At 38.9% G+C, this 20,360-nt stretch overlaps 1 protein-coding gene across 5 annotated transcripts in view; it reads left to right on the top strand.

The window, feature by feature from the left end:
* The window catches only part of ATXN7 (ataxin 7), an 81,204-nt gene extending 61,307 nt beyond the window's left edge, over nt 1–19,897 (top strand). For all 5 annotated transcript variants that reach the window (XM_067003483.1, XM_067003485.1, XM_067003482.1 and 2 more), the window contains 8 exons: nt 9,777–10,032; nt 10,577–10,839; nt 11,229–11,311; nt 13,097–13,362; nt 13,786–13,984; nt 15,165–15,286; nt 15,573–16,530; nt 17,833–19,897. In XM_067003483.1, the coding sequence (XP_066859584.1) occupies nt 9,777–10,032; nt 10,577–10,839; nt 11,229–11,311; nt 13,097–13,362; nt 13,786–13,984; nt 15,165–15,286; nt 15,573–16,530; nt 17,833–17,850 (2,165 nt within the window). In that variant the 3' untranslated portion in view covers nt 17,851–19,897. The remainder of the gene's footprint in view (nt 1–9,776; nt 10,033–10,576; nt 10,840–11,228; nt 11,312–13,096; nt 13,363–13,785; nt 13,985–15,164; nt 15,287–15,572; nt 16,531–17,832) is intronic.
* The last annotated feature ends 463 nt before the right edge of the window (nt 19,898–20,360 follow it).

Raw genomic sequence — 20,360 nt, 5'->3', positions numbered from 1 at the left:
AGCCCTACGGGAGCTCTGGGCTCGTCACAGCCACGCAGCACAGGGTCGGTGCCAAGCACACGGAGGCAGGTGTGAGGAATCTCAGTCGGTGTTTCTTCAAATCTTCAACCCTGGGGCAGAGTGGCCTTTAGAGTCAGCGTTGTGGCTAGTTCAATGCATCCTTGTACGCTTGGTTTTTTATCTTACAAAGCTTTCATGTCAGGTGGCAGTGGATTTCACTGGTTATTCACGTAGTACATAAGACAAATCTGCATTCAGTGTCTCTTCTGTCCTGCAGCTTCTTAATGACAAAACCAAGGAATCACATTTACTGATCTGACACTACTATTTTTGTACTTCCTTCAAAATTTCCTCTTACTCCTCTGTTCTTAGCTAAGTAAATTCTTTTTCTTCTTTTCCTTATGGAGAGCTTTCCATTCCAAGTCCACTTTCTTATACCCTGGACTTTGTCAGTTAGGCCATAAGCCCCTTCGTATTTGGGTTCTGTAATAGCTTTTAAGAAGTTTTCAGCCTCAGCATATTATTTTGCAGCAGAGCCGAGTTTGACAGCCAACCTGCGAGGATTAAAGTTGGCTACATGTAAAGGAATAGCTGCAGGCAAAACATTAAAATTCTGTAGTGTGGTGTGAATAGGAGCATCAGCAAGATGAAAGCTAGGCAGGCATTTGAGCATGTGAAGTCATACGAATACATTACACCAGAACCATAACACTATGCAATAAGGTCTTGTAAGAAGCTGTGTTGATGCTGAATGGGAAGAACATGATGGTACAGGTGTATCCTGACTGCTGGGTACAAATGGGCAGAAAGGGAAAATCAGAAATTATGTGGGTCTTCTTACCTTAATTTGTTATTCCCATGCTCTCAACATAGTCTTTTATTGAACTTCTGTTTATTCTTCTGTTATTCACCTTTTTATGAAACTCTGGAATAATGTCTCTTATTTTTAACTTGCTTTATGCCTGTTTTGAAAAATTGAAGCATTTCTTTAATGTCATTTGGGTTAAACATATACGAGACTCTTCCCATGAGTTTTCCAGCTGTATCTTGGAAGAAGCTGACCCATCCTGCATCTTGGTACAGTGCTGGGCTGTAGAGCCTATCTCTGTTAGTTGATGCTTTTGTTTATTATAATTCTAGCTTCCCCTAAGTTTATTCCAAAGAACAATTTTTAATAGCAAAAGTATGGTGTATTCAGCGCCCGTTTTTTAATCAGACAGCGCAGGTATTGTCATGTCGTCAACGGGCTACGCAGAGATTAGTGCTCATAGCGTGGACATTATAATCTCTGCATGGCCCGATTACCATCTAAGACACTCTGCTGTCTTTCCGTAATAACTCTGTGATATTTATATTCCCATGCTTGACAGATTTAGAAGCCAGCTACCTACCCGGAGCTCTAGGGCCAGTTCCCTGGTGAGAAACCCATTCTCTTGTCAGCCCCTTGTCAAGTGGCTCAGGAAAGTGTTCCAGGAGTTCGCTCTTGCATGTTTTGCCAGAGTCTCTTTGAAATGTTAGGGCCCTTGCATTTGGGTATGCCTGGACAAAGGGGGATGGAGAAAGGTGGAGTAAAGTCTGATATGTCCAGAGAAACCACCGTCCTCTGGGACCTCCTGGCAGCCTTTTGCCCTTGGCCCCATTTTGCTTGCGGTTCTGCTCCATCAGTAATGTAATGTCCTGTCTCCATCAGCTTTCCCACGTTGTGCTTGAGAGTTTTACTCCTCTCCAGGAGGTTCTGAAGAGCTGAAATGAACCTGACGGGAGCATCACTAATTTCAGTTTGCCACTGCAGGCAAGAGCAGTAAAACAAAGGTGCAAAGCAAAACCCTGGAGTCTTTTTGCTGGCTTGGGCTAACAGCACTGCGCTGGTGGGTGCTTCAGAGGTTATTCCCCATCTCTCGAGCAAAACCCATGTATAGTAAAGAGTAATCTTAAATCTTGTTGAAATTGACGGCAGAACCACTCGTACTCTGAATACAAGGCTTTGGAAAGGATTAGTAACAAATATGGAAAACTTGAAAAACTAGCATTAGTGGTGTACAGTGTGTTGTGGGAAGGAAGCGGTGGAAGAAGGGATGCAATTGAAAGCTGTTTATTTAAATACATTTTAGAGTTGCTATTTTTGCTACGTTCTTAATACTGCTACTTGCGATCTGCTCCCAGCTCTCCTTTCTGTGGTGGCAATCTCGAGGGGAGGGAGGGTGTGTTTGCTTTGGGGCAGTTTGCTGCAGTTTTTGTAGTGGAGAAAGCCATTTCTGCTGAGTTAGTATTCTGCGATCAGAGAATTACATTACCCTGGCTGTGCTGTAGTTATGTTCATAGCATTTAAAATGCATTATTTAAATAGCCTAAATTATGGTTACAGAATTGTCTCCTTTTTGTCCTATGATTTTAAAGCATTAAAATTGGTGTTTGGATTCTTACTAGGGAAAATGAACTTTCTCCTACTCCCTCTGTTTTCTTCAACAACAGCAATAACAATGTAATCCTGCTTACACATCATTTTGTACTCCCTTATCTAAAACATTAGCACAGCGATCACTTGTGAGTGGCTTTCACTTCTAGTAAGTAAATCTCTAGGAAATCTTTAAACGTATGCATTTAGAAATCAGAGAGCAATTGCTTTTGCAGTTTTGAAAGCAGACAGTGCTGCTCAGTAACTACTGTAATGAAACAAGCAGAATAATAATAGCTAACGCTTGTATTCTGATTCTGCTCAAAGGGATGTGGTTAACTAACTACTCATCAAAACACCTCTTGGGACTTGAGTAAATAATTTCCAAATATTCAAATTTAAACGTTGGGAAACTTCAGAGGGCTGAAATAGCACACCTGATGCAGTGCAGCGGGGCCAGGGAAGACGAAAGGCAGCGTCCTTCTCAAGGAATGAAGTTTGCTGGTTCCCGACTTTGCTCTCATTTCCGATGTTAAGTGCTCTGGTAAACTTGTTTTTAAAACAACCCGAAGTGAAAGCGGCACAAAAACCTTAAATATATCATTCAAACGGTCAGTGGCTTTTGCTGAATACAAGTTTGGATTTCATGAGGAGCTGTAGTTGAGTGTGCTGGACCATCATAAACATGCAGATGTGTTTTATTTCGTTGTCTTAAAGCAGTGGAAGTTAATATGGAGGGATTTCAGAACTGGAATGATACACAAATAGTTGATTTTCAGGGTATGTGAGAGCTTTGGATTCTGAATTGTGCATTTTTAACCAAAGCACTTCTTAAATAAATGAAAATAATAAAAAACCAACTTTGTTCCCTGTAATTACGAATTTGCATAATAAATCAGTGTACTCCAATTAAAGCAGAGGCAGATTTTATATGCTCTTTTGGGAGACTCGCAGTGTGTGTTTTCGAGATGATTGACAAGGGAATGTTTCAGGAATTCACGTCTGGAACAATGAGACCTTACCCCTGCTTAGGACTGCTGGACAGCACAGCAGGAAATAAACACACCAATGCTTCTTTCAAACAAAGATGCAGAAAACAGATGACATGTAAAGCTTCGTGGTGATATAGTACTCATATGAGAAGTAAAAACATCCTCAGAACTGACAAGTAATTTTGGAGCATACCCAGTCAGGTCTGATGTGTGTGCTTTATTTGTCTTTGGCTTCAGCAAAGGATTTTCCGAGAGGAAAATGATTTTCTGAGCTCTCTTTGTGGGAGAGTATAAATGTTTCATGCAACAACCGAGTTGAAGCCTCCAAAAAGTGCATCAATGTGAAAGAACGTTTTAAAGGGAATTTTAAAAACTGTTCATTTCTGCAGTTGTATTTTGCTCTATAATGTATGATTTGACCTTAAATCCTATTTTTGCCTTAAGAAGATGGTTTTATCTTCTTTAGGTATTGCCATCTCAATGTAAATGTAAGAGTGTCTCGGTGAGAACAATGCTGTAGCACGTACGTGGTGCACGTGTGTGTAAGCACACGCGAACCAGCACCTTTTAAACCCCTGCTAGGCACAGCAAACCTCTTAACGCATCAAGTTGCAGAGGTGAACCTGGGTTTTAAAATAGCCTCTTCAAAACTGGTTAGGTATTGCTTTTTGGTGGATTTTTGAAAACATCAAGAAGAGATGTACTTTGTTTTACCGTTGTGGCTTAATTGCCTCATCATGGGATGGCGTGACTCACGGGCAGTAAAACGTACTCGGTATTGCAAGTGCGCTGAATAGTTTTAAAGCAAGGAAGTGCGAGACATAAGGTTGCAGCAGTGTGGCTAACGTGACCGTAATCTATATAAAAGATATTATATAAACCTATTTCTTAGATAAGCACTTTATGCCTATTACTACTTATTTACAATATCCACAAACTCTGGTGGAGATAAGGAAGCCCATTGTGGTAAGCGATGGAGATGCATAAAGTGACGTGCCGCGTTCGGATGTGCCACCTGACTTGCATTTGGCATGCTGCAATATATTTATATACCACCTCCATTAATATTTTTTCTCTCCTGCTAAAGTGTTGTTTCTGTGAATGGAGTGACACAAGCACACATGACTATCAGTCAGCCTGTCTTCGTGGTTTTACTAACGCTGAGCATTAAACAATGATATCAGCTGGTTGCAAGCACTATTTTTTTTTTTTTGAAACAAGAACTCTCTCTAGAGACATGACAGATTGTACTGGTGCCAATCACACCGTGGCAGTCTGTCATACTGATAGCTTGTGCTCTTTAAATGTTCTCTTCTGCAACTTTGTTGCTGGAGAGAAGAATCTAACTTTGTTTAGATGCTGTCGAGTCAGCTAGGAGTGTAAGTTTAAACACAACACAATTGGGCGTGCAGTGACCTCATCCTGACTTGCAGTGCAAACACAACTGATCAGATGATTAAAGGGACATCAGTGGAAGATTAGGGCGGAATCCTTGGTATCTGGGCCCCACGATTAGAGCAGGATAATGAAGCAGCAGTGAGTGAGTGAGCAGCAGATCAAGATCCTGCACAGGCGATTGCACCCCACCAGCTGCACGCTGCCAGGGTGGCATCAAAGGACGAGTAATTTGTCTGCTGTGCTGGTGATTGTTTTAGCTCCTGGGTTTCCTCTGCAAGATCTTCATAGGCCTGTTTTTTTCTTTTTTTTCTTCAATTATTTTTATTATTTTGTCATGGTGAGGTCGTTGCACAGCACAGGCATTCAGGTTAGAGCTGCAAAAGGATCTTAGCTGGCTGCTGCAGTAAAAGCTGTATCTGTGGTGAGATCTTCTTTCAGAGCAATTCACAGTGCGGTGGCTGAGGACCTGAGCTAGCAAACAAACAAAAAAATTGCAGAAGAGGGTTGTGTCTTAAAAACCCCTTTCAGAGCACAGGACTTTTGGTATCCCTGGTCAAATCAAAATTTACTGCTCAAAATTTTCTTCTGGATCTGTGGACTTCATTCATTTGCTGAAGAAGTGGTGTAGGAGTGGCTCTTCTGCCTGCCTGTATGTTACTCGTGGTTGCGTCCACTTGTATTAAATTCTTCAGTGTTAAGAAGAGTGCAGCCCAACAGTGTGGGGAGGTCCCTGTCCTCCAAGCCCCTGGCTTTCATCTGCCAGTTTTAGTCTGTGCTATGGAGGCATGGTGTCTGTGCCTCGTGATAAAATGTCGTGGTGTGAGGATTTTAGAAATACCTGCAGGTAAAAGATTCATCCAGCCGCCAGCCATGTTGGAATGACAGCGATTCTGCACATGCACAAAAGCAGAATTGTCGGCATCTTGCAGCTTTGAATGTTTAAAACTTCAGCAGCTACAGACCTCAGATGCCTTGTCAGGCTGCTGCTGGACTTGTGTGAGTCACCTCTTCTTGCGTTCTCATGTCAAGTCATGGATCCGATCCTTCTGGAGCAATTAGAAGATCATGTAAATTAGTTCTCCACAATTTCCGTAGAAATGTAATATTCATACTGACACAAAGTAAATTTTATCCCCAGGTAAATGATGTTTGTTTTAGTAGGACTGCCTTAATTCATTTCTAAAATGCAAATTCAAATAACAGATAAGTATGATGGAAAAAAGTTTAAGTAGCACTCTTGTCATGCTTTTACTTTGGTCGAGACATACATTAAATAATAAGTACATAATCATGAACTTCTGCTTTGTTTCAATGCACACGCTTAATTCTATACTGAATAATACTCTTACCCCTAAACTAACCTATGTTAAAACTGTTTTTCTGGATGTTGACTGAAGTTACGACATATTTCATTGAACTAAACTTGCTTGTGGGTTTGAATGGGCGTGCTTTATTTTTAAGGATGGTTCTGCTAGCACTGGCACAGGTCAGTTTGACTTTTTGCCCAGTACTTACGTAAGATGTCTGTATAAAAAAAAATGGGTTTATGAAACTTGATCTGTACATCTTATGTTTGCTGCCCGAAGCTATTAATTGATGCACACAGAACGAACACCACGGGACTCTTCCTAAAGTTTAGAAACTGTAGTGTATTTGTGAATGTATTGCACGTCTCCTGCAAGTCTGAAAGAGCTCGAGGGAAGCTTTCCAATTCTTTGTCCAAAGCCAAAACTACTTCTTTCTTTAAAAACAAACAACAACAAAGCAAAGGCAAACAAACAAACAAAACCAACCCTCTGAGATCTTAGAGCTTAGAACCATGTCAGACAGGTGTAGTATTTGAGGGATCACTGCTGTGTGTTGCAAAAAGCAATCATGGAGTTAAAAAAAAAAAAGTTTTTTTCTTTCAAGAGTTATATGAAGGGAAGGGACACGGATGTTAACTTTAAAAATCTGAAAACTGAACACCTGGAGGTAATTATTTTTAAATATTTTCAGGCTGAGTCAGAGTTAATGGCAAATGGGAACTACATGAGAAAGAACATCGGTATTCTTCAGGTATTTTACGAAAGAGATTAAACAGATCTCACTTAAAAACAAGAATTTTATAGAAAGACTGAAGCACTAAACGCGTTGAGCAAGCGTTTGGCAGGGTTCAGCTGTGAACGGAACCGATGTTCTTTCCCATGGTCTTCTCCCAGGCAGGCAGTCACTGCAGCAGCCCTGCCGGTCGGTCGGTCAATGCCAAACAGGCCCAGGCAGGTCACCAACAGCGAAAGAAGAATGCTCGCAATCAGTTGAAAAGCCTTCTCGCTTTGTTGATAAATCATCATTTGGATCAATAACACAGATTCGTATTTTGCCAAGTTTTATTCCTAACGGAGGGAGGCAGAGAGGCACTGCACTCAGTCTTATTCTAGCTCTTTTCTCGTCTGCCAAGTTTTCTCCAAGGAAGTAACACCCTTCTCTTCTTACCAGAGGGGAAAAAAAATCAAACTCCCAAAGATAACGTTAGTGATCCACTGGATTGTTAGAGATTATTTGTAACTCTACTAACTACTCAGACTTCAAATTGTATAAATACACAGAAGGTGACAGAGTATTGAGCAAGTTTTCTCATTATCTCGCAGGGTAATCTCCCGGGGTGTAGCATCGCTGAACTAATGGCCCCCAAATAGTAACTTATCAAAGCCGCTCAGGGATTCTTGCCGTTGCTATAAAAAGACATTTGGCAGTAAGCAGTATGTCATATTAGAAGCGTGGTCATTTACTAGAATATAAATATGCTAACGTACTAGAGAACTCTTCAATGGCGTAGGGTTCTAAAAACCCAAGGAGATGATACTGAACATCACGGGTGACAAGGCATTCGAAACCTCACCACTTTAAAGCAGTTATTTCTTGAGATAAACGTTAAATTGCTGCATTTGTTATGTATTTATGTTGGGCATTTCGCCTGACCTCTCATAGCTTTTCGTAAATACTAATTAAAAAGAGATGATTCTTTAGCTGAAGGCTTGTTAGGTACTTTATGCCCATTTCTCAGATAGACAAATAGAAATGTGCGTCGCATGGCTCAGTCTCGGAGATCATTTCTTGACTGGAGTTCTTGGCTTCCAGTCTAAACTGTATGTTTTTCATCTTTATCTTTTTCTTTTCTTTTCTTTTCTTTTCTTTTCTTTTCTTTTCTTTTCTTTTCTTTTCTTTTCTTTTCTTTTCTTTTCTTTTCTTTTCTTTTCTTTTCTTTTCTTTTCTTTTCTTTTCTTTTCTTTTCTTTTCTTTTCTTTTCTTTTCTTTTCTTTTCTTTTCTTTTCTTTTCTTTTCTTTTCTTTTCTTTTCTTTTCTTTTCTTTTCTTTTCTTTTCTTTTCTTTTCTTTTCTTTTCTTTTCTTTTCTTTTCTTTTCTTTTCTTTTCTTTTCTTTTCTTTTCTTTTCTTTTCTGAGCTAATGAACATGTTTAAAGTGCTTTTTCCCACCTCTGTATGAAATTAGCTTGCCAGGACTTTGATTCCTGTGCCTACCTCTTGCACTGCTTGAGCAGCGTGGCTTTTTGAATGGACTAGACTGGTACGGGGCTGGTGAAGTCTTGTTCAACAGCTGCCAGTTACAAGTGGAGCCCTCTCAGCCACCATCTCAGTGCCCTCTGATAGCTGTATTTAGGGCTGGAGGGAAAAAACAGGTCATATAAGCAGAATGTGGATGTATTACTTTACATTTTCCAGAGTGTCACAGACTCCTGTACAGGTTGTGCTGAACATGACTTTCCCTTTGTTGTAACTTGATGAGTAGGCTGCTTCCTCGACAGTATAAGTAAATTCAAGTCAAAATCTGTAAGTCCTGGGTTTGGGCACCATTAATGATACCAGCTGGGAAAGAGGTGTTATCACTAGCAAGGAGAAGGTGCCTTTCGTCTTCACAGAGGGACCTGTTAATTCTTGGTTCTCTCTTGGATCCGTGGTTTGCGTGTACTTGATAGCCAGAGAGAGGTCTCTAAGCAGGAGTTGATTACATGCACAGGTCATCTAGGAATCACAGGTGTCCAAATACCAGTTGAGCAAATGGTCAATTATCATGTCCGTTTGTAGGCAGAGCTGGGTACTCCAGGAAGCTGTCAAGTGTACTGTGACTGAGAGTTCAGTGTTCCAAAGAAACGTCTTTAAAATGTGTGCTATTTTAACTGAAATGGTGCTAGGAAGATATTACTGTCAATGGCTAATGGTTAATGCCAAAGGTATAATGTTAATTAAATCATCATTTCTTCTCCGTGTTCGTTGATGGAACCTGACCGTTCAAATGTTCAGATAGACTTTTTCATAGAAGCACATCCATTACTCCTTTTCCTGTTGTTCCTAAATAGAATTCTTCCCTACATTGGTCATATTATGAAAGGATTAATAGAGTTAATAAGAGAAAAGCAAAAAGCAGTGTAAGTCAGTACTTGAGCCCTTGTTCTCAGGGGCATTCCACATGGAAGGTCTAATAGACCGTACCAAAAAACTGTGATGAAGTAAAATTTGAAGTTTTTGCTCCAATATCATTTTGACCCCCCTGGATGACACACTAACAGGTAATTGTTACTCCTTTAGGAGATCTGATATTCAGGCTTGCTTGGCCTGAGGATAGGGGTCTCTTTGCTTTGTGTGTCGGAGGTCTGGGTTTGATTCTCACTTTCTTGTTCTGTAAGATGGACAGAGAGAGAGAGAGAGAGAGAGAGAGAGTGGGAAGCGTATACTAAAAGTTAAGCTTTAGTGGCTGAGGAATGTAGCTCACAAAGTTAAAAGAGACTCCTGTAACTGACTGGGGACCAACAATGAATGGAGCCTCATGGTTTATAGTGAGGCTTGAATCCTCTCTGCTCCGTGTGTGGCAGAGGACCTCCCAAGCCAATAAAGGAAAAATGTTAATGGAGTAAACGACAACATGAAGTATTAACGAATTGTTTCTGCATGGGCTGTGGGAGTTTAAAACCCCCTTTTTTTTTCTCCTTTTCAGAAAGAAGACACAGCTCCTCCAGCAAGCCGCCTTTGACTCCTCCCTCCTCTTCAGTATTTTCCATCATTTCATCTTTCCCTTCAAAAAACAAAGGTAGCACTGGAAGTGGTAGCAATCGTTCATCCAGTGGAGGTACTAGTGCATCGTCATCATCAAATTCCAAGTTGTTGAAGTTACCCAAAGACAAGCTGCAGATCAGCGGAAACAACAGGTTAATGCATCCGGTACAGCATAGCAAAGTTCCCCATGATAAAATGTGAGTATGCATTTTGACAAAGAATTAAATATTATTACGTGCATAGAAACTGCTGTATCAGTAGAACTTCCTTTTGTTTCAGAGGATTTTTGCTTTGAGAGAGACCACTTTAAACTCCTCCAGATCTTTTCCAGCAGCATAGTCTAAGATTATAGGTATACTGATGAAACTGTCGAACGAGACACTTGCAAAGATGCAGCTTGAATCATTATAAATAAAGGCCGTTCTACTAGGGGGTCTTTATTCTTTGATCCAATCTGCATACTTTCATTGTAAGTGAGTTTCTGTAGTTTCTGTTGTCGCTGAAATACTTCCAAGGAAATGGGGACAAGAGCACAGAAGAGATAGTGGACATCACCACAAATGTGAAAATAAATAAGAAAAAGAATAAAAATAAGAAAACTGGGAATAAACAATTTAGGTCTAAAATTGAACTGTGAATAGATCAGAGTATTGAGTAATATATTTTAAGTACTTCTTGTAATTTATGACTCATGATACTATCATTTACAATTTTTCCCCCCTTCTTTTTCATAAATAATAGTATGACTCCATCTGTCAAAGTGGAAAAGATTCATCCAAAGATAGATGGTGCCCAACTGAAAACTGCTGTTGGTCCAACTTGTTCTACTACTGTGAGTTCCTCAATAAAGACTGGCCTTAATTGTCCCTCAATACCAAAGCCACCCTTGCCTTCCCCTGGACAGATACTGAATGGTAAAGGTCTTCTCTCTGTGCCTCCATTTTTGGAAAAGAAACCTGAAGAAAATACAAATAATAGGAAATTTTTACATAAAAGATTGTCAGGTAATTACTTTTAAATATTTTTTGCTATATTTTTCTTATTAGTGTATACATAAAAATATACAAAATATACATATAAGATATATAAAAATAAGCTTCAGAAGTAAATATTTACTTTTATAACATTAAGTTGTAATTAGGTACATTTACGTACTAGAATTTAAATTTAGCTTGACGTGTTCGTAAAGGATGCAAACAACATGAAATGTGTCTGTTGCTTTCAGAAAACATCCAGGTGTTACAGGCCTATCAGTTCTTAGCTTTAAGATGTGTTATATTTGAAAACAATTTCCAGTATGGTTAAATTTTCTAAAGCAAATAAATGTCAGTATTTCAAGATGTCTTTATGAAAGCTGTTTTCAATAATTGGCATATTTGTGCACCTTTGACAGAGAGAGAATTTGATCCTGATATATACTGTGGTGTCATTGATGTGGAAACCAAGAAACCCTGTACTAGGTCTTTGACATGCAAGGTAGGATGTCTTAATCAGAATAAGATTTTGTAAAGTTCACATTTAATTACCTAGGGAATGTGACAGAAAACTACAAATTTCTTCTGTCAGTAATTGCCACTGTAAATGGTCCCTCTCAAAGCATATTATCTAGGACCATGAAGGAATTGTTTTCAAAGTTAAGCCAATCGTTTATCCAAAAACTTAGTTCCCACAGTAACCCGGAGATCTTTATATTTGAATAAACCTTTTACATGGATGCTGACATGGAAACAATTATGTTACTCCCCATGAATGTACTAGAGGGGCCAGCATGTTCTTTTGGGGGATAATCTTTGGGTTACAGACCATGGATTTTTAAAATTTCGTCATAAGCATTAGAAGTATTACTTGTTTATGTGTGATTCTGATAAATCAAGCTCCCCCCACTCTCACTCCTTTCCTTTTCCCCACCAGAGCCTGCAGCAGATACTTAGCAGGTATTTGTGCAAATGCCAGTGCTGCTGGATTTACCTACACAGCTTACTCAGAAATGAGTCTTCTGAGAAAGCTATGGAGTATGCCTAGAGGTCAAACTCTAAATTAAACTATCTTTAAAAAACTTTCGATCAGCTTAAATGTGTTATTTTGCTCGAAAGTCTTGGAGGGTAGGGTGTGTAAGTCCCAAAGAACCAAAAATCCAGATCCTATGCAATTGTATAATATTTAGCCTTTTTTATGCAAAGCAGCTAAACTGTCGGTAGAGGAAGCATCTGGTAAATAAACCACCTCCAGAACAAAGGTACATGAAGCTGGCGCTAATGACCCGCAGGAACTGAACTTGAACACATTGCCCTTTTGGAATTACAGTGGGGAGGCAATCCTTTTGCTAATAGAGAAGGGAAAAAGTTTCAAGATTTTACAGGAGAATTAGAGAAACCAAAATTTTTTAAGAGAAAGTAAAAATGTTTCTCAGCAATTGTTTATATTGCACCTACTCAAAATATTTTTCTGAGTTGCTATTTGTATCTAATTTACATGATAATATTTTTACCTATGAAAATTAGCCAATCAAACCTTTTATGCCATATGAAAATAAGGTATAGTATGTGACTTCAACAATTCAAAAAAAAAAAAAATAGCTTACACCTATTTCACTTTACCTAGAATTTGTACAATGTATGTCTTACTCTGTGCAGAGTTCAGGATGCTCAAAGGCTCAAAGGACTTTGAGTTCTGTCTGACTGTGGATTCTGCTGTATTTTTTTTTTCATTCTGTAATACCTCCTCTATTACATTGGAAAATATTTGTTTTCAAGGAATATATTAGTAAACAGAAGGAAGTAAATAATTTTTATAAATATTTTTAGTGTCTCCCGTTACAAGTCTGATTTTAAGTTTTATTGTGTTAAATATTTTAAGTGAAAGTAAATATTTGGTATTTTTTGGTTGTGCACTAGGGTGAGAAGAACAGATACCATATTGGCAGTTAGAATATCAAAAACAATGTTAAAAAGATTTGTAATTCCAGTCTTAGCATTATAAGAACAGTTTCTTTGGTAGTTTCTTCTTTAAAAAAAAAAAAAGGAAGAACTTTGGAAGAAGTTTTGAACTCAAGTGCTGTTTTTCATTATTTTGTATCAGGAAGACATGTAATCATCCACAAAAAAAAATTCCAAGTTTGTTTTATAAGTCATTCTTCCACTTATTTACTAAACCACAAATGTGATTATTGTCTGTATTCTAGAGCTCTAGACATGTGTTTTGAGTGTGTAATTTCCACAGATCTAATAGCCTGGGATTAATGATTTATTCATGGATTTGCAGACACATTCCTTAACCCAGCGGAGGGCTGTACAGGGTCGAAGAAAACGATTCGATGTGTTGTTAGCCGAGCACAAAAGCAAAACCAGGGAAAAGGAACTTCTTCGACATTCGGATCATCATCAGCAGATGCCCCCTCTCAGGGAACCACATCCCTCACCTACTAAAACTTCCCAGGAGCTGCACCAAAATTCTCATGGAGTTACTCTTACAGAATCAAAGCCTTTATTACCTAATAAACCCAAACCTCACCCCCCCAGTCTTCCAAGGTAAGGAAAATCTGCATATCCAATAGTACGAAATTAATGCTGGTAGCTTCATCACGTGGATTTTGAAAGAGAGATAGGGATCTGTTGGATGGGGTAGCATTTTTGCTCTAGGCCTGGTGACTGTCTGTCTGCAATTAGCAATTACATGCTGGGCTGTAACCTCATAGCAAGGAGGGTTTGGAGTTTGAAATAGCAGAGGCTGACTTGCATCAATTAAAGCAGTTCTGCAACAATTGGGCAATGCTGCTTTTCCAGGGGTACAATAACTCCTCGCCTTTCTCTCGGTAGATGTGTTACGAGACTCTTGAAAATATTGGGCATCAGTTAATGTAAATTTCCTTGTGTCAGTGTTGAAACATCCACTATGAAGTGCTTGTTGACGAGCCTCGCCTCAATAACACCTTTACTGCTTACCTTGCCCAGGCCTCCAGGCTGTCCAGCCCAGCACAGTGGAAATGCCCCTAGCGATTCTCCTTCTGTCCACGAATCCCCTCACCCTCCCTTGCCTGCAGCTGAGCCAGCATCTCGGTTATCCAGTGATGAGGGAGAATGTGATGAAAAAGAAGAGCCTGTTGAAAAACTGGATTGTCACTATTCAGGTCATCATCCTCAACCAGCCGCTGTATGTGTTAAGTAAAAGTTAACCTTGGTCTCTCACTGGCTCTGAATTTGTAAACAAATAACCTGGGGGGCTTAAGGGTGGCTTTCTATTGTGTTTGTGGTGGTTTTTTTTTCAGATTTTAAGCAAATTATTTTGTTGTCTAATCAATAGTGATGATATCAGCGTATTTGCAAAGTAAATATGCCAAAGAAATATGTTTGGGCCTCCCTGCTGCCATACAAAAGAAATCAAATTGCAGAAGTACTAAAGAAATTGGTAACTGCTCTATAGGGCTGTAGTTTTGGGGTAGGAAGGCATGTGACATTTCCAGGAAATAATAGCTGTGGAATAAGGACATGCAAATAATGCCTTTTTAGTGAGATTTTATTACTAGAATTCTTTTTCCCCTGACATTTTTACTCAAGGTGCCAGTTGTCACAGTGAAGGTAGCAATAATGTGGTTTTAAATATTTAAATCTTGACAAAAGCTGGCATATATGGTGTACTTATCTTTTTTCAAACACAAAATACTGAAATATTTCTGCACTTGGCAAAACTCATAGATTCATTTTTTGAACCATCAAATACCTTTTTTTTTATTATTGCAAGTTGTTTCTTGCAGTATGCTAACAGACATCTTTCACGTGAGGCTGATCTATTATCTTTGCCTTCAACAAAATGTTAACAGGCTACTTGAAGAAATGAACCGTAAGGTGCAGTAGATGAACCTTCCCTCTAATTTCTGTCTTCTTAAACCATTTACTTTATCTATAGGCCTAGCCTTACTTTTTTGTTGTTGTTTTTAAACAGGCTATGAGCAAATAGCTGACAGCTCCTCAGAAGGGAATGTTACGTGTGTGTGTATATACCTGAGTGTGTATGTACACACACATATATATAGAAATGTGAAATACACTATTGTCCTTCTCTGTTTAATCAGAGGGATTCAAATCTAATTGCTGCATTCATCATAAATATGGGAATTTCAGATGGGGAAAGAAATGATCCCAATGTACTATGGCCAAAAATTTAAAATAGTGGTTATAATGTAGAAATTGGAAATCAAATGTAAATTTTTTTATCCTGGGTTTAAACAAAAAAATATATATTCGTTTAACATATATTTTTCTAGGCAAGTGTGTTGTTGTTCAGAGAGTTGTCACTGAAAGTAGGAAATGCCAATAAAAACCTGTCTTTTCAGTTTTGCACATTTGGTAGTCGGCAAATTGGAAGAGGTTATTACGTGTTTGACAAGCGGTGGAACCATATTCGATGTGCACTTAACTTCATGGTGGAGAAGCATCTTAATTCTCAGATGTGGAAGTGAGTAAAAATCGAAGTTCTGATTATTCCTGATTGTTGTAGAAATGTGTATAGCCTGTGATTCTAGTTACAGCAAAGCAAGTCGCTGTTCAGATTAATGAAGTCAGAGATTGATAGTGTATGCTTTACTTTTCTTTTTTTTTGGCAATAATTAACTATTGGTAAAATATTTTAGTGTCGTTAATCGATCTCAAGATACAGTTGCTCTAAGACAGTATTTACTGGACTGGGTATTATTCCAGAGAATGGTTGCTACCTGGGTTTTTGTTTTTCTTTTTACCCGCAGGAAAATTCCTCCAGCATCTAGTAACACAACGTCAGTTCGTGCACCACATCGGACAAACTCGATGCCTGCTTCACAGTACGGTGTCAGCGCAGCAGGTTTCCTCTTACCCACCACGGTTATGTCATCGCCAGCACTGGTGTCTCCTTCCTGTATGTCCCTGAACAGCAAATCGGTACCATCACACGGAACTACACTAAATGCAAATCCTTCTACTCTGGGTGCAGTGGATCCTGTCTGCAGTATGCAATCAAGACAAGTGTCTTCATCCCCTTCAACACCTACAGTGCTTTCCTCTGTACCTTCACCTATGCCCAGCAAACCTCAGAAGCTGAAATCCAGCAAATCTTTTAAACCTAAGGAATCTTCTGCTGGCAGTGGCACCTGTAACAGTACCGGCAGCGTCAGTAGCAGCGGCGGCTCAGGAAAGAAGCGTAAAAACAGTTCCGCACTGCTAGCACCTTCTCATTCCACAGAGTCCTTTAGAAAAAACTGTGTGGTTAACTCTGGAAACTCTGGGACCTCCTATCATCCATCGGTGACGTCTTCGTCCCACAGTGTTGGCCTCAATTGTATGACTAGCAAAGCTAACTCTGTTAGCCTCAAACATGACCAATCAGGGAGGGGTCCTCCTACCGGGAGCCCTGCAGAATCGATAAAAAGAATGAGTGTGATGATGAACAGCAGCGATTCCACTCTTTCCTTAGGGCCATTTGTTCATCAGTCCAGTGAGCTGACTGTAAACTCGCACAGCAGTTTTTCACATTCGCATACTTCCCTTGACAAACTAATAGGAAAGAAAAGAAAGTGCTCACCTGGTTCAAGCAGCCTAAACAGCAGCAGCAGCAGCAGCAAGTCAAACAAAGTTGCCAAATTGTCATCGGTGAATAATGTTCATGCAAAACACACTGGTGCAATCCCAGGGACACAAGGACTGATGAACAATTCTCTTCTTCATCAGGTAGGAGCTCTTGTCTGGAAGTAAGCCGGTATGAGTGTGTCTCTTCACGTGCTTAGATTCGATGTGTTCTCTTAATAAGTAATAGACAATTCCAGATGCTATTCAGGTGAAAGACAGTTCTCTTATTTGTTCAATACCGCTTTTGAGTGTTTTTATAGTACTTTTGCACATGATTTGTATAAACACTTGATTCTAGTAGAGTATGGTTATATTTATTTACTTATTTTACAGTAACCTTAAATATGACATCCCAAGTTCCCATAGATGCTGCCTCTGAATCACTCTCAGATGAAATTCAGTTCTCGCATTTAAAAATAAATCATAATAACAATAAAATCTTGCAGCCAGCCGTGGAACTGAGCTGAATGTCTCAGCAGAACGACTTGTTTCTGTGTCAGTAATAAACATTCTACAAAGTGGAACAACAATGCTGATAACAGAACTGCGATACTGTGATAAAATAAGCCTATTATCCCAAGGTGTCATTGACTAACGTCTTAGTATTAACGAGATTAAATGTTATAAATAAGATATAAAAGATAGAAACCTTTTTAGTCTGTAAAACAAACAGATTTACTATAAAGGTAGCAGATCTCATGAATATGTAACTTTTCTTAAGTTAGTTTGAGGGTTTGTTCTTTTAAACTGATTGCACTGGGAGAGAAAGTTCTTGATAAGCTAGAATGAATTTAGACACAGCTTGAAGGGACATTTGGAGGGCTAAAATAATTTGATATAGCTTTAAAAGAATACCGAAGATGGAATTTTAGAGAGCAGGTATGGAACTAGAATTTTACAGACTGTAAACTTGAGACACTTTTTGTTTCCTCTGGGACTAAAACCCTGAAACCCTAAAAATCTCTGTGTACCTGGAGAGGTTAGGAGGTCAGTGAGAACTTTTTCAGAATAGTTTCTGAATTTTCGGTTTCAGCCATAAAGGAAGATTTTCACCACTTGTGTTTTCTAAAACAAACCAAAAAAAAAAAAAAATTCATATGACTAAACAAACCTTGGTTTTGGGCTTACCTGATAGTTACTGCTTCAACTGTGCAAATAGAAGTAAAGGAAAAATATAATTTGAATGAAGGAAGGAAATAATTTCTAAAACAATTATAACTTGAAAAAACCCAGCTTGAGAATTGTGAAGTTTCAGACAAGCTAACCGCATGTGAGTGGTGTGTCAGATTATGCCTGCTGATCCTCCCCAAAACATGCTCTCATTGTCCAGAAAATGTCTTTGAAGGGCATCTGCTGGAACAGCTTGGCTCACTCATCCTTCTCTTCCGTTTATTTGCTTAAAAGCCAAAGGCGCGTCCCTGACAGCTGATCACACCATGGTGAGAAAAGAACTGGACACTTTTCACTACAAGCAAAACCTCCATCTGGAATTCTGGACTCCAAGATGCCTTGAGTTTTCCCAGCTTCCCATGGTCCTCAGGTGTGGAAATCTACTGGACTGTCACTCAAACAAGGAATTTCCCTGAAGCCATGTCTGTAGCAGTGAATATACTAGAAATGGACACTGGATGAAGTTCAGCCACATAATTGCTCTTATCAGTGTTAACGGTGGTCTGGACTAGTTTGCTACAAATCTGTGAGATTTTCCTTACAGGAGTACATCATCTTGCCACTATTCGACATAGATTGGCTGGGCAAAAGAATGTTTTCGGGGGGGCAAATAAACGTTACTGTGGACTTATTTTTATACTGATGGTGTCTTTTATAGGTGATAGCTACCAGACAGACACTGTCAACAGAGAGGACCCCGCAACAAGGGGGAAAAAAAAATGTCTGAGGCACAATGGAAAGAAGCCCTCAAGAAGGGAATATGGCTTTAGTGTTTTTATAGCAATGTTCCTTTAATGGAATATAAAAATAGCACAATTCAAAAAATAGTCTGTGTTTTGCCCAGCCTTTTGCAAGTAATTTGGGATAAGAAGCTATCAGGAGTTAAAAATAAAAAATATATTAAAAAAAAAACTTTTAAAACAACAATGGCAACAAAAAAAATCAAAAAACTTGTTTGAGGCCATTGCTCAGAAAACAAGTATAAAAAATTGTACTTGTGTGATACAAATATTATTTTCTATTCTTTTGAGTAAGATTTGATTGCAGAAGAAAATTAAAGTTAATTGTTTTTAAAAAAAAAAATCCAAAAATATCAAACAAAGGCAAATAACCTCTAAAACTATATGCCCAAAGAACGTATTTCCTGACCTATACTGTATACCATAAGCCTTTGTTATTTTAAAAAATAACAACTGTATTGGTTAAATTAGGCTGGATTTGCCTTCCAGCCTGTATAAAAAATTTAAAAAATTTTAAAAAAAGCCCTTTTAAAACTAAGTATTTAAAGTATTTAAATATTTTTTAAAAAAAGTAAAATAAAAGTCAGATATTTTATGCCTTGTTTGTATAACTAAATCATTAACGTGTTGTGCTTTCAACCACTCAGTAAGGGTTTCTCAAAATTCTGGAGTATTTGCCAATTTGACAGCCGAGTTCCACGTAAAGTGCAGCTGTATGCATCCCAGTCATCTCACACCTCCCGAGGTTTTATGAATAAAGGGGGCTTTACACAGTTTTATATAGTCCAGTCAATTTTTACGAAGTATTTTGTCTCGCTTCAAAACACCTCCGAAGTGAATTCCGCTAAAGGGCTTATTGTAATAGGATTTGGTTCGTCTGGATGTTTTTGTTAAGTTTTTAAACATCAGGTAAAGTCTCAAAACTGACTAAACTTTTATTAAGGGGCAAAGCAAAGGAAAGCAAATTACTGACCAAGAAGATATTTTTCTGCCTTAAAGGGGCACCAGCTGTCGCTGAGAACAGACAATCTGAGCCTGTCCAATAGTTCCCGTAGCCCAGCCTTCCCCCGGTTCTGGTGGCAAATAGTACATCAGGGAATCCAAAGCCACTGAGAGTAGCAGTTGCTTAGCTGTTTACCTACCGATGCTTTCAGTTTCACCTGAACTTGCTACAAAATCCTTGCTATACAGCAAAACAACAAGAAGCCTCTATGCAGACACTTTAGCTTTTGAATTGATAGGAAAGATGACATTTAGAAAGCAATGTGTATAGACTCTTATTATGCAAACTTTAATCAAAAAACCAACAAAGATATTTTCAGGAACAAAAAGACTCATAATTAGTAAGCTGCCCTGTTGAAAGGATTGTTGGAGCTGTGATTGGTTTAACGTAAAAGGAGCCAAAGTAACATGCCACAAAAAGAAATCGATATTTATTAAATCCTGCCCGTTTGGAGTGAAATCCGTGTTCTGATGAAGTCACTGGGGCAAAAATTTCACTTCAGGACAGTCTCAGTCACAAGTGCAATTTGACTCGATCGATGTAAATGTAAAGGAAACGACAACTTGGCGAGAAGGAGCGCCGGGGAGTTGGTGACCGAACTCTCCTCTTTTTGAAGGTTCTGTTGATCTGAAAGCATAATGGCAAATTCATGCCCGTTCAATAGCACGCAGACCTTTTAAAAAGCTAATTCCTGAGCGCTGTGCTCATGTGGAGCCAGCCTCCACAGACACCTGCATTGTGTAGTTCCAAGCCATTGGGAGTCGAGAATTAGAACATCGTAAATTCTGCCTGCCCTTGAGCACAGACCTGCTCAAATATTCTGTTTTAGATCTTGGTTACAAGCAGAACGTTGTTCCTGAAGCTTTTATTGTCACGTAGTTCTTACTGTAAATAACTAAGGAAGCTGAAATTAATTTTCCTTGCAAAATTGAATTCGCAGTGGCTGGGTTGTTTCTAGACAGATTTTGGTATTAATTTAAGAGATACAGTTTTTATAGTCTTTCCAACTTCTCGTTATG

This window comes from Anser cygnoides, chromosome 10, assembly GCF_040182565.1.
Source record: "Anser cygnoides isolate HZ-2024a breed goose chromosome 10, Taihu_goose_T2T_genome, whole genome shotgun sequence".
Classification (NCBI taxonomy): Eukaryota; Metazoa; Chordata; class Aves; order Anseriformes; family Anatidae; genus Anser; species Anser cygnoides.
The sequence above is the reverse complement of the archived record's forward strand: the minus strand, read 5'-3'. Positions and strand labels throughout refer to the sequence as shown.